Source organism: Fonsecaea multimorphosa (assembly GCF_000836435.1).
Source record: "Fonsecaea multimorphosa CBS 102226 unplaced genomic scaffold supercont1.5, whole genome shotgun sequence".
In the NCBI taxonomy this organism is placed as follows: domain Eukaryota; kingdom Fungi; phylum Ascomycota; class Eurotiomycetes; order Chaetothyriales; family Herpotrichiellaceae; genus Fonsecaea; species Fonsecaea multimorphosa.
The window spans coordinates 525,881-539,065 of record NW_015971639.1 but is presented as its reverse complement, the minus strand read 5'-3'; the positions used below and the strand labels follow the sequence as shown (position 1 = coordinate 539,065).

The 13,185-nt window shown below is 54.0% G+C and overlaps 5 protein-coding genes across 5 annotated transcripts; 3 read left to right on the top strand and 2 right to left on the bottom strand.

The window, feature by feature from the left end:
• Window positions 1-765: 765 nt before the first annotated feature.
• Z520_03404 (uncharacterized protein) lies at window positions 766-2,709 on the top strand (the record flags this gene model as incomplete). Its single annotated transcript, XM_016773915.1, has 5 exons — window positions 766-864; window positions 918-992; window positions 1,047-1,420; window positions 1,520-1,928; window positions 1,981-2,709. The coding sequence occupies 5 exons, from the start codon at window positions 766-768 to the stop codon at window positions 2,707-2,709; spliced, it is 1,686 nt and encodes a 561-aa protein (XP_016634861.1).
• Window positions 2,710-3,435: 726 nt separating this feature from the next.
• On the top strand, window positions 3,436-5,538 carry Z520_03403 (uncharacterized protein; the record flags this gene model as incomplete). The annotated part of the gene is made up of 1 exon (XM_016773914.1): window positions 3,436-5,538. One exon carries the CDS (start codon window positions 3,436-3,438, stop codon window positions 5,536-5,538), a length of 2,103 nt encoding a protein of 700 aa, XP_016634860.1.
• A 462-nt stretch (window positions 5,539-6,000) lies between these two features.
• On the bottom strand, window positions 6,001-7,956 carry Z520_03402 (uncharacterized protein; the record flags this gene model as incomplete). Its single annotated transcript, XM_016773913.1, has 2 exons — window positions 6,001-7,649; window positions 7,701-7,956. 2 exons carry the CDS (start codon window positions 7,954-7,956, stop codon window positions 6,001-6,003), a joined length of 1,905 nt encoding a protein of 634 aa, XP_016634859.1.
• A 294-nt stretch (window positions 7,957-8,250) lies between these two features.
• Z520_03401 (uncharacterized protein) lies at window positions 8,251-9,151 on the bottom strand (the record flags this gene model as incomplete). The annotated part of the gene is made up of 2 exons (XM_016773912.1): window positions 8,251-8,542; window positions 8,592-9,151. 2 exons carry the CDS (start codon window positions 9,149-9,151, stop codon window positions 8,251-8,253), a joined length of 852 nt encoding a protein of 283 aa, XP_016634858.1.
• A 1,591-nt stretch (window positions 9,152-10,742) lies between these two features.
• Z520_03400 (uncharacterized protein) lies at window positions 10,743-12,737 on the top strand (the record flags this gene model as incomplete). Its single annotated transcript, XM_016773911.1, has 5 exons — window positions 10,743-10,866; window positions 10,938-11,752; window positions 11,822-11,968; window positions 12,054-12,433; window positions 12,536-12,737. 5 exons carry the CDS (start codon window positions 10,743-10,745, stop codon window positions 12,735-12,737), a joined length of 1,668 nt encoding a protein of 555 aa, XP_016634857.1.
• Window positions 12,738-13,185: the final 448 nt, after the last annotated feature.

Below are 13,185 nucleotides of genomic sequence, written 5' to 3'. Positions count from 1 at the left end.
GGATTTCAACAACGAGGACGTTGTGGCCTAGTGTCATTGCCGTACGAACACCAACCTTGCTTCCCAAAAATGGACTGGGGTTGGGAAACCCCAACAATACACCGAAAACATCCGCGGGGTTTTATCAAATATAGCAGTCCAACAAAAGACATTGCCTTCTGTCCGAATGGTGCCGTTGTGCTGGATCTTCACATGAACATTTCTTCTTTACCCCAACGTGCTCCCGTACCTTGCTTGATCCCCTCATCGGCCTTCATTTGCCGAGCACACCTCTGGGACTTCCGGTGGAAGAGGAGACAAGGAAGACAGATCCTTGCAAATGCCGTCCTCTCTGTTGCTCCGACTACGGATGGCACGAGGCTTAGGGAAGAAAGGTTCGCGTTACACAAAGGAAAGGTTACCCACTCAGTGGGGATAACCCTGCCCTTCTTCAACCACCTTTACGTGGTTGCTGAGCCATGTGTGAAAGTACCTGTGAGTCTGGACACGGTGTATTATTATAATGCTCGAAGAAAAGAATGGCAAGTGGCTAGAGACACTTCAATCGAGCTGCAGGCGTAGGTCTTGAAGATGGCAAGATGGCAAGATGGCAAGATAGCTATGGTGGCTGCTCTGAACCTCAGTGCGGGGTCTCGTCGTCAGCCTCGCCGTCGTTCGTTTCAGCCTTGCATGACGTAGTGTTCAACCGTGGTTGTCCGAACCCGTCCAACGTCCAACGGTGACATTCTAGAAGACATCAAATGTTTGACATGCAAATCCCTCCTCATGGATGCTGAGCCGTCGGATGCCATTCCCAAACCCTCTGAACCGTCCAAGACAGCCCTCAGCGCCGAGGACAGTGAGAAGGCGGCTGTCCTAATTCAGGTCTGAATCTGCCCGTTTCTTATCCCGGCTGCCAATGGTTGACCAGTCCCAAGAAATCTTATAGAGGACATCGCACGCGCCGCCAACTGAACGGATTTGGTCTGGATGCCTCGACACGGTGGTATGAGGTCAGGCGTGACACGTTAGTCGTGCTGTGGCCCTGACTGAGACAAGCATGACAGGCGGTACGAGATGCGCAATTCAAAGCACACACATCACCCCAACCTCCCGCCTCTTCCCGTGACGGCCCAAACACGAACAACGGCACCACATCACCCGCAAGGCTGAAATGGAGTCGAGCGACCGAAGTTGCTCGCAGGGCTGGCGCCGATGACCGTTCCCCGTCCATCTCCGAGTTCTCCTCAGATGAAGGCACCGAAAATGCCCAGGGCTCACCCAGCGGTATGATCCAAGAAGAGAGGGAAGAGATGGATGCGGCAAAAAGAAAACAAGCCGAGGCCAACGCCATGAGGAAGAAGACTGCAAAAATGATGGATTTGCAATATTTTCTTGAGATGGTGGACCAGAAACACCGTTATGGGAGTAATCTGCGCAAGTAAGTACCCTCTCCGTCTCGAACAGACGGAGCGCCTCCCAAGGAGCCGTGCGTTCCAACCGGTGGAGCACTTTCAACCTGGACTTACGATGGTACTAGATACCATGCCTACTGGAAAACTCAAGACACTGATCAGAACTTCTTTTACTGGCTGGACCAAGGCGACGGCAAGAATGTGGACCTTCCAGAGTGTAGTCGAGCACGACTGGACAAGGAACAAGTGCGATACCTGTCACGCGAAGAACGTCTGAACTATCTCGTCAAGGTCAACGAAAAAGGCTTGCTTGTCTGGGCCAAGAACGGTGAACTTGTTTGGACCAAGGATGAGCTATTCAAAGACAGCGTAAATGGGATAGTTCCCATAGATGACTCCGCACCGAAATGGAAGTACAACGTTCCGCCGCCAGATGCGAGTGAATCCGACAGCAGCTCTTCAGATGAATCAGAGGCAGAGGATGAAGATGACAACACGGCGGGTGACGAAGGAGAGAGATATGTCAATGAAGATGTACGTGTTGCTTCGATAACCCTGCCTGGTGAAGAGTACTGATCAGAAACAGTTCCATCGAGCCAGGGGGGTGTCCAAAGTCAAGTATGTCAGTGCGGCAGTGTTGTTCAACCACATGATCAGAACAAGCTTGAAGAAAGGGCACAAGTGGATCTTTGTCTGCGATACCTCGTTTCGACTGTACATCGGGTACAAGCAGTCGGGGGCATTCCAACACTCGTCGTTCTTATACGGCGCACGGATTCTGTCAGCAGGGTTGATTAAGGTTAAGCATGGTCAATTAAGAAAGCTATCACCCTTGAGTGGACACTATCGGCCGCCAGCAGGAAATTTTCGAGCCTTCGTGCATAGTCTCCGAGACGAAGGCGTCGACATGTCGCGCGTATCCATCTCCCGGAGCTATGCAGTGCTGGTTGGCCTGGAGACTTACACCAAAACTCGCAAGCGCGTCAAGGCGGCTGGTGACACTGTCGTGTATAAGAAGGATAAGTTGCTCAATCCAGAGAAGGTCAAAATGGAGGAAGAGGCCAAGCGAGACAAATCCCAGAGCGCGGAGAAGGAGCGGCAGTACCTGGAACAGCAACGCGAGGCTCAAGAACGCGAAGCACGCGAACGCCACAAGGCAAAGCGAAGCGTGACGGGCATAGTTTCCGGTGCCTTTGGCAAACTCAAGCTTCGGAAGGAAAGTAGCGACAATGCTGCGGTGGAGGAGGAACAGGGTAAACGAATCCTGGGCACAGGGCCGGAGGATGGCGTGCCTCCGCCCGAAGGCCACCGTTGATGCAAGCATTGGCATCTGAGTCAACGATCACAGGCTATCGCTTGAAGTTTGAGCGTTGAAGGCAGGGTGGCTATCCTTTGTCCTTGGCTCACACTCACGGAAGCTGTCTTTCCTGAGCCGCCTTCGCTGTGCCTTCCAGGTTATCCACTACTTCTTCTGCACCGTGAGGCTCGATTGAAGATAACATGTGGCTTTCGACTGGTCTTTACTGGCCCCAGCGGCTTCCCAGCAAATTCATCGTGCAAGATGTTACAAGAGTGCTTGCTCTGCGGGCCGGTGTTTTTCCGCGCCCTCCAGCTCCACACCAATCAGAGCGGCCTCTACCCCTTTTTCTATATAAATTCTCCGAACCCGACGTATCGCTCGCCCCCTCGCCCCATGCCTCGGTTCCCTACCAATCACAGAACATATCCAAACACCAGATCAGGCATCAACATTTCTTTCTATTCCATTCCTCCCCATGACTTGCTGCTAGAGAATCAAGATCCCGAATTGGGCATTGTGCACTCTACCGAGCACATTGTGTGGCCGTGGCGCTATGGTCTCCCTGGCGATATAGGCCCGGACGGTTCCAAATGTCTCCCCACAATGCTAGACATGGAGGGAAGACGTCTATATAATGAAGCTATGGCACCCATGATTATCACCTCGCCATAGTTGAACAGGTAGGTAGCTCCATCTTCATTCATTTTTCTCTCCTTGACCTCGCACGTTTCTCCCCCCGCCATGGCCAAGATCATCATCATCGGCGCCGGCATCTCAGGTCTGAGCACCTACCTCTTCCTTCGCAAACACCTGGTGCTCTCCGACTCAACCCCTTCTCCCCAAGCAGAACAACAACGACCACAACAACAACAATATGAGATCAAAATTTACGAAGCCTACGACATCCACCAATCGCACTTCAACGCCTCCCTGACGAACCCCGCCGTCGACACGGACGCGAATGAAGAATCAACGACCGCCAACGCAGTCCCCGCGACAGAGACAGAACCAATCTTCACTCCCCAAGCGATTGGGGCCGCGATCGGCATCGCCCGCAACGGACTGAACGTCCTAGCTCGCCTGGACGAAACTCATGATCATGGCCGAAGCGAAGCACAGGCTGCTCGATCTAGCACCTTGATCGAGGAAATGGCTGTACACGGCCATCCGATTGAGCGGTGGATACTCAGCACGGCACGAGGCTTCACACTCGGCGAGATCGATCTCGCCGGACCAGGGACTGCCACCACGGCCTCGAAACCCTCTGTGAACAAGCACGAACGTTCAAAATCTCCACCGGCCGCGGCGCGAAATCCGTGTCCATACCATGGGATCATGATCGCGCGACAATCGTTCTGGGAAATTCTCCGCGACCGGGTCCTGAGAGAGTCTCCCGACGTGGTCATCCGCAAGAAAGTCGTCGACGTGGTCATCGGCAACGAAGGGACACGCAACCTTGTCAAGTTCGAGGACGGCTCCCAAGAAGAAGCCGACCTGGTGATTGGGGCGGATGGATTAAGAAGTGTTTTGCGGCGGGCCATGTTTCGCAAGGGCAAGGCCGCCGAGGACGAGGGCGAGGGCGGGGTTGATAATGCGACGACTACTGATGGAGCACAGACTCACGACGAGCAATCATCCCACAACCCGACGCAAAAGACAACCTCGAACTGGCTGCAAACCATCCTCTCGTACCTACCTATCCCGTTCTTCCGTTCCGGAGGAGATAGCAAAGCCACCCAGACGGACTACGTCTCGCCACACTACGAAGGCCTCGTCGGCGTGGGCGGGTTTGTGCCTTCGTCGGCGCTGCAAGCCACAGGGCACAAACCAGGCACCATGACGGTCGTGTTTGGACCGAATGGATTCTTCGGATACGGTTACTTGACGTCATCCAGGCCACCGTTACCATCACCATCACCTAACCGGTTCCCAGCGACGAGAGAGACAGAAACCACTTCAGGGTTACCTCCTGATCTTCCAACCCCGGCCCCAGGACCGCTGGCAGGATGGTGGTCTACGTTCTCCAGCCCAAGCCCGTTCCCATACTCAACTCCCTCGTCTCCATCTCCAGGGCGTCTCCACAACGCAGATACAGCTACAAATACAAATACAAGCACGACCCGCACCCCGACAAATTTCAACAAGCACCTCGCCCAGACGGCACTGCTCCACCGCCACCGGAACTGGCACAACCCGACCATCCAGGCGATATTGTCGTTTGTTGTGCAAAACGACCACACCGAACAACAACGCCCCCAAGACCAACGGACACAAACCCAACTATACGGCGATGACAGTCCCGACGGGCTCCGAGCCGGAAACTCCCCAGCCCTGCACGCGCCATACCCGACCTGGACGACGCCGGAACTGCCTTGCTGGTCGCTGCGCGGCCGGGCCGTGCTGGTCGGCGACGCGGCGCACGCGCTGCAGCCGTCGAGCGGGCAGGGGGCGAGCCAGGCGCTCGAGGACGCCGAGGCCCTGGCTGTGTTTCTGAAGCGGTACCTAGCATCCGCATCCAATCCTGGCAGCAGCAACAGCGGCAGCAACAGCAACAGCAGCGGTGACGCTCCTCTTTCTCGCCCCTCACACACGGCGTTACTGCAGGCCCTCACGGCCTTCGAAACCCTGCGCATGCCGCGCGTGCACGCCATCCACGCGCGCTCGCAGCGCATGTCGCGCATGAAGGCCGACATGGGCGTGCTGGCCGAATGGGCCATGTACGCGGCCATCTGGGCGGGGATGCGGTTCCTTCGCCCCGGCGGCGACGGCGAAGGCGAAGGAGGGAGCGCGGATGAGCGATATTACGACAAGTTGTTCGGGGAGGTGGTGGTGCATACTCGGTAAGTACAAGTACAAGTAGGAGGAGGAGGAAGGGCGCTGACAGAGACGGGCATGGAGACGGGTGGCTGCCATGTCTATACAGCTAGCTACACTGCTACAGGGCAGGGACAGCAAGGGTATCGTAGGCCTGCAGGCAGAGACCAAGGTGACAGACTGTAGACGTTCCGCAGAGGCAGAATGCATTGCTTTGTTTCTATGTCAGTAATTTCAATTTCGAGCTGTCTCTGTGCCCGAGGAAACGGATCTTCCTCTACAAGCTGACGGCCAAAAGCTTTCACCTGATGGAGCGTACAAGCCGCACTCTTTCAAGAACTCTTGATTGTATGCAACTTGTACGGACAATTCTATGGCTGCCGCCAGCTCCAGAACATCAGTCTAGCCGTCATCTTGTCCTTGGACCATTCTCATCTCTAACAAGATTCAATCTCCGCAAGCATCCGTGCTGGCTAGTTCGCTTCTCACGCTTTATTCCACGGCTTCCTTAATTGCAGCCTCCCACTCAGTGGCAAACAGTCCAATCCTTTCATCCACATCATCCGGCTCAAAATCCCAATCCCAATGGGCCCACTCCTCATCACTTAAAGGGTCTTCCAGCAAGTCGACCTCAGAGAAGAGTTCGCTGCAGGTGAAGTATCCTTCGTCGTGTCGGCCTGAACCTGGTTCATCCACTGATAGCGCTCCGTGGTGTTGAGGGTGAACAAAGGGGGCCGGACTTAGAGTAGCTTCAGAGGTCGAAATAGCTTTGCGATAATCGGAATTGGTCTCACACGGTCGCGGCGCAAGACCTGGTAGACCCGACTGAACACTGACATCTGGGTCTGGCGTGTTCAATCCTTCCAGCCAGTTTACCATTCTGAGCACACCAGACATGTCGCCGTCGCATCTCTGTCTGGCATCGACGGCTGAGGTTGATGCAGGCCATGTAATAAATTGGTACTTGTACAGTCGTGCTGGAACAAGATCCATGCACGGTTGACGTATGGCCTTGACTGCTGGGCTAGGCTGGGCTTCGTCGGATATGACTTCGTCATCCTTGCGATCTGGAGATAACTGACGTGAATGCATTTCACAGCCCCTGCGGACTGCACGGATCGCTGCCTCCACCGTGTCCGAAACAGATGGGACTTGAGCATTGTCAGTAAGAGCTGGAAAGGACGGCAAAGCTCCTCCTGCTCGCTCCCAGCTGTTGGCGGCTTGGTTTCCATCAGGCTGAACAGTATTGTTGGTGCTGCAATAGGCTGCTAACGTGGGTTCAAGGCGGACCAGGGTCGGCAGTGTAGGAAAGATCAAATCGTCTCCGGTACACCCGACTTCGCCAGGGATACCCGTCTCTTGACCGTGCGAGTTCGTTCGCATGAACGAATAATCATACCATTGAGGCCCAAGATCAATGGGAGCAACGGTCTGGTTGCTGTTGACATCTGCAGTGCGTGAATAATCTTGATTGCGCCACGCACATTCTCGGGACTCAAGGCAATCCTCTGGTAAAGGGGCAACGCCATGAGTTGACGAATCATGACTTTCATCCGAGATGTGGCTGGCTTCCGCTTTGTGCCTCGATGATGCAGCCGTGCAAATGGCAAAGCCCAAGCTTCCGTGGCGTTGGACATGTGTGCGTTCATCCTGAGTGGCACGATTCTCGACGGGGCGGTAGCTGCTAAAGTCTGGTTCTGGCTTTGGCTGTCCACAGGCGAGTTCGAAACTCCAGGTTAACTGACGCTCGTTCGAGGGCCGAACGTAATCGAAGGGTGAATTGTGATACAGCAGTGGGCTTGGAATCCGGACATCATTAAGGTAGTCTGGGTGGTACTCTGGCGCTCGTCCGTTCATCGAAGACTGCCAATCGCAGAATGGAATTCGGACTTTGGGGGTGGCATTTGCCGTAGTGGGAATGGAAGGCAGCGAAGGTGAGGCAGGACCAGTAAGGAGTTCCGATTGAGTAGAGCTTTGCGTGTCCTTTCTCTTGAAGACAACCCTCCCGATCTTTGTCTCAGGAAGTATTGCGGGTGAAACATTTTCAGACGTGCCAACGGCAGAGGATTCGGGTGGACGTGGCTCTTCGACGGCTACTGTTGGATCGGTAATGTCGTATCCAGAAACCCAGTAAGGGATCGCTAACACGCAGAGTGAGCGAGGAGTCAGCACCGTAGAGGAAGCAGCCATACCATATTGATTGGTTTCAAGACCGATACGAACGTCGGCATCGAGGTGGTATCCGCGGTCCTCACAGGCATAAGAGCAGCTGTCAAGATCCAGCGAGTCCTGTTCACGGAGCTTTCTTCTTTTTGGGCCACGTCGACGGGGTGTCTTCAACAGTGGCACATTTGGCTTGAGGCGGCGAGCCCGTTGTCTGGCTTGACGATCTCGACGTGCAGCTCTGCGGACCGTCGACCTCGTCGAAGAAGAAAGAGTGTTAGACATTAGGTGCGATGTGATAAGAATATGCTGAGCAATAGGTCTTAGGAACGTGTGCGAGAAGAGGAGAGAAGACAGATTAGGGAGTGAGAAATCATGGTTTGGGTGAGATATTGGGCGAGAATTGTAACAAAAGGCGACAGGGTCTCCTCTGCTCCTGCCAGTCAACGACAAGCACAAGACATGGAAGACCGAGACATTGTAGGCAGCCGCGAGTGGAAATTAATTGTAAAAGATGCACTGTTGTGGCCATCAGATCCGGAAAAGACGGGCATTAGAATGCAAGGAAATCGTCCAACATCAAACCACACTGCCGGACTGCAACGGAGGCTCATGTGCCTTTCTTTTCACCTTCTCAACCAGTGTCTCGTCCTGGTGCTGAACGTCAAGGCCCATTTCTCTCTCATGTGCCTTCTGCACTTTACGCAACATCCAGAAATTGTAGCACGCGAAAAGGAGGCCTGCAACCCCGACGCAAGATCCTGTCACGATAGCCGTGATTTTTGCTGTCACACTCCACACCCCATGCTGAGCCGTATAGACGTTGACGAGAGTGGTTAGTAAGCCGGCAATAGAGTTCATCGTGACTGGTCTATACCAGCAGTCAGTGTGTGCCGTGCAACCGGGAGGTAGGATCTCACAGAAAGATGCGGTTTATCAGCCAGACGTAGTTCTTGCGCCACCGAAGCCACAGCCAGAGGCACCCTAGCGATCCAACGGCACAAAAAGCACCAGCAAGCCACAGTAAACCAATGTTGGCGATCGAATGGACAATTGCGTGGGCCACCTCGTTGTTGTCATCGTTGTCAGCGTTTTGGAACGCCTTTGACTGCTTGAAAGTTGTAAAGGTACCGGGGACGACAAGAAAGCCAGCCAGTAGAATCCAGGTGAAGAGGCTGGCCAAGATGTTGTCCAGACGAGGGATCTGGTCTAGGTGCAACAACATCTCCATGTATCGCGTTTGGATAGAAGGTACGCGGGTCAGGGCAGGTTTAGATGATAGCGTTTCTGAGCGGGTTAAGACTTTAGGCTTGGCTGAGTTCTTGCGCCCAAGGGAGTTTGAACCTCTAGTTTTGACGACAACCGTTTCTGTTCGCGTAATTGGTACTGTATCGTTATGTCCCTGGCTCTCATCCGAACGAACAGTCGAGAGCGATGGACAAGCAGGGTGCTCCTCCTCGTTTCTTCTGGTATCGAACATGGTTGATTGAATACAAGATATAGCTTATCGCAGACAGGGACCCTTTTGAGGCCAGGAGCTGGGTTTTTGAATTAAGATAAGAAAGCGATGGCTCGGTTTAAACAACAAGAAAAAGCACAGCACAGGAGAGAACAACAGCATTTGCGAAAGGGTAGAGAAAGCCATCACAGTCGATACTTGCCTGATGAGACGTCTTCTTTATCAAGTTGTTAGGCGATGCGATATCAAGGAAGCAGCTCGCATGGCCGACCAGTCGCAGCAGTGCTAGAGATAGCATTGTAAAACTGCAGGGTGACGCATTGTTGCAGAATGAATACCAGCGAGAGACTCGATTGACGGGGGGACTCGCGTCGCTGGTCCAGCAGATCGGCAGCCCTTGTAGCGAGCGAGTCGCTAGCATGACATGGTCGCAATGGTTGGCTGGCACCAGCTGAATGTTCCTGAAGCTGAGGGGGGCAAAGGGGGGGAGACAAAAAACTTGAAACTGGGATCAAGTATGGAAGATCGGGCGCTTCCAAGAGGCTAAATTTGGAAACCGCAGGCGACGAGACCAATAGGAGAATGGGATTTGTCTGACAAGTACTCTTGGCAGTGTTAGACGCTGGTTTTGAAGCAATTGCCCTGTCAGACAGAGCCTACCTACCTAGTACCGATACGCTGCGTATACCCCGTATACCTCCCGTCGTATACGGGGTACATGGGTACCTCGTACTGCCTCACCTGTTGCCCATATGGAGCTTTACAAGTACTCGGTACAATAATCAGCACATCAGAGAGTCGCCGGATATAGCCATGGCCAGGCTGAGATATCTCACAATTACTCCCCTACCATTCCGCAGACACCTGCATGGCATTTAAAGCCAGTCTCTCCGCTCCGTGATCGGCACAAAGCTTCCAGTTCGTGGACAAGTTCCGGCCGGTAAAGACGATGGATGATCTCATGATTGTTTACCGGCACCCAACGACTATTCCCAGATCGAGTTTGGTCCACCATCCGTTCCCATCGGTCGCCCGTAAGCTTCCAAAGCAAAGTCCTCCCTCCTACGCCTCATGCCACGACCCAGCAAGCCATGCACGGTCCAAGATGATGGCACGAGCACTTCTGTTCTGAATCTAGGGTTACTTTCGCAATCCTTCCTCCTATATACTATACCGAGTATGTACAGGCCCAAGGCCGCTTTGCGGAAGCTCTCCACCCACGTGCGGGATCGCGTGCTAGGGTCGATCCAGCCACCAGCATCACCGCCTGAGAGCTTTCGATTTGGGGCACTCTTTGGGTCATGACGCGTCGGGGAACAAGGGCAAGCCAAGGGCACATGTCTATATCCTCAAATATAGTTGGATGGCTCGATCTCTGGGTTTCCGTACCTGGTGGGAGCTTGCCGTGCTTGTGCGACCTGCTCTGTTGAGCTTGTCATGGCTTGCAATGGCTTGTCTTGCCCTACATAAAGAAGCTGATCGAACGTGCAGAAAGACACAGCTCAAGGTCATCTTATCTACTTGGGGTTCGACAAGGAGAAAGAAACTCTGACCTGTATTGCCTGTCTCGTGCGTGAGAGGCATCTTCGACCAGTCACAGAGCAATCTCAAGATGAAGGCCACCACCCCGCTTGCTTTGGTGCTGTTGGCAAAAGCCATTGAGGCTGCCCCTCAACCCGTCAGCGCCTCATCCGGTGTTGGTGCCACTACATCGGACGTCTACCCGCCAGCATCCAGTCAGTCTCTTTCCATACCTACTCGGTACCTATATCACAATACAAGTGCTTTGAAATTAACGCCTGTCTAGCATCGGTCAACTCGTCTCAGTTTCCGCCCGAACCAGTGGTTGGATACCCCGGTCCAACGTTGACGGGCCTTGAGCCAGCTGCCGCCCAGACAGCTCCCCTGTACCCATACAACACTCAAGGTGCTGCCGCCTTTCCTCTGGTTGCTGCCCAGCCTCAGGGTTCCAACTCGAGCTCCAGTGTCGACATCACTAAATACTGGGGTAACTTGTCGCCATGGTATTCAGTGTCGTCTGCCGACTATGGACTGCCCAATGCAAGCCCACTGATCCCTGACGGCTGCACCATCAATCAGGTTCACCTCCTGTACCGCCACGGTGCTCGGTACCCTACCAGCGGCGCTGCCCCTGCGACGTTTGCTGCTAAGCTTTACAATGCCACCAAAGGCGAGGGTTTCTCGGTGACGGGCGACCTGTCTTTCCTGTCCAACTGGACCTACAAGCTGGGCGCTGAGCTTCTGACGCCCTTTGGACGCGGCCAGAACTTCCTCCTCGGCCTGTCATACCGGCAACTGTACGGTGAATTGCTCAACAACTTCACCGAACAGGGTGCTCTGCCTGTCTTCCGCACCGAATCTCAGGACCGCATGGTCAAGACGGCCGAGAACTTTGCAGCCGGGTTCTTTGGGGTGCCTGAGTATTTGAACCAGGTCAATATTGAGATCCTCGTCGAGAATCCCGGCGTCAACAACTCGGGCGCTCCCTACGAAGTCTGCAACAACTCCAACATCGCCAGCAAAGGAAGCATCGGCAGCACCGTTGCCACCAAATTCGCCAACAACGCTTTCAACGCCACTCTCGCCCGCTTGAACTCCCAGGTGAGTCCCTCCCTCTCTCTCTCCAGGGTCTCAGTGATGGGGTCTGGATGGTGCTAAATCACTCCTTAGATCTCCGGCAATCTGACCTTGACACCAACCGACGCCATCGCCATGCTTCAGCTTTGCTCGTACGAGACCGATGCGCTGGGCTATTCCGCCTTCTGCGACCTCTTCACCATGCAAGACTTTGAGAACTACGAATACTACTATGATCTGGTAAGTTTCCATCCCCACCCCCCACGCGCAACGTGATACATACCTACGGTATGAGTGCCAGCGTGGATTTTAACGTTCGGCTCAGTCTTTCTACTACAACAACGGCCCCGGCTCGCCCGTTGCCGCTGCCCAAGGCAAAGGTTTCCTCGAGGAGTGGGTGGCTCGATTTACCCACACCTACCCTGCGGCGCTCTCGTCGCTCAACGAGACATTCGACGACACCCCGACGTATTTCCCGCTCAACCAGTCCATCTACGCCGACGCGACCCACGAGGTCGTCGTGCTCGACACACTGACGGCCTTTAACCTGACGGCGCTGTTCAACGGGCCTGCCCTGAACCTCAACTCCAACACGGGTGGCAACAGCTTCGTCGCCAGCAAGCAGGTGCCTTTCGCCACGCACTTCACCACCCAAGTGCTCGAGTGCCCGGCCATGTCGCCGTCCAAGCAGATCCGCTTCATCGTGTAAGTTGTTTTTTTTTTCACCCTCTTCATTTCCCAAGCTTGCCGTCAGAGCTCTCCCTTGAGAAAGAAACATGTTGCTGACATCTTTGGTTCCACAAACAGCAACGACGCCGTCATCCCCGTCTCGGACTCCCACCCAGGCTGCCCCGTGGACCCCAACGGCCTGTGCCCCTTTGACACCATGGTCGGCGTGCTGCAGAAGCGCATCGCCGAGATCGACTTCAACTACGACTGTTTCGCCAACTACACTGCCACGCCCGGCGTCAACTACAACGGCCGCGCGCCCCGTAACGCCCCGTCATGAAAAGAAAAAGGGAAAAAATGTACCTAATTAGTTTTTGCAAAAAATAAATTAATCAAAGGGTCTCTCCCTCCCTAATGTATTTTTTTTTAGGGCTCTTTCCACCAAAAAAAAAAAGAAAAGGATCCAATTCATGGTGCTAATGCTCAGGGAAAAGCGTGCTCTCGGGGAATGAGGTTGTGTATTACCTGCCGACGTATATACATGACTTTTAAAGCCGGAAGCCAAACTGATCCTGAGACAAGTACCACCCAAGTACATATGCACCTATATACAGAACCATAGACACCAGAATGTGCCATAACCTAATGAAGGAATTTTCACCCCCCCAGCAAACTGCAGCGACACCGTTAACCAATTAACCACAGCATCTTTTCAAGCGAGAAAACTTCAACGAGCAACCCCTTGACCCGCCCAAATGGTCCAAAGAATGGTGCCTTTTCAGACCATA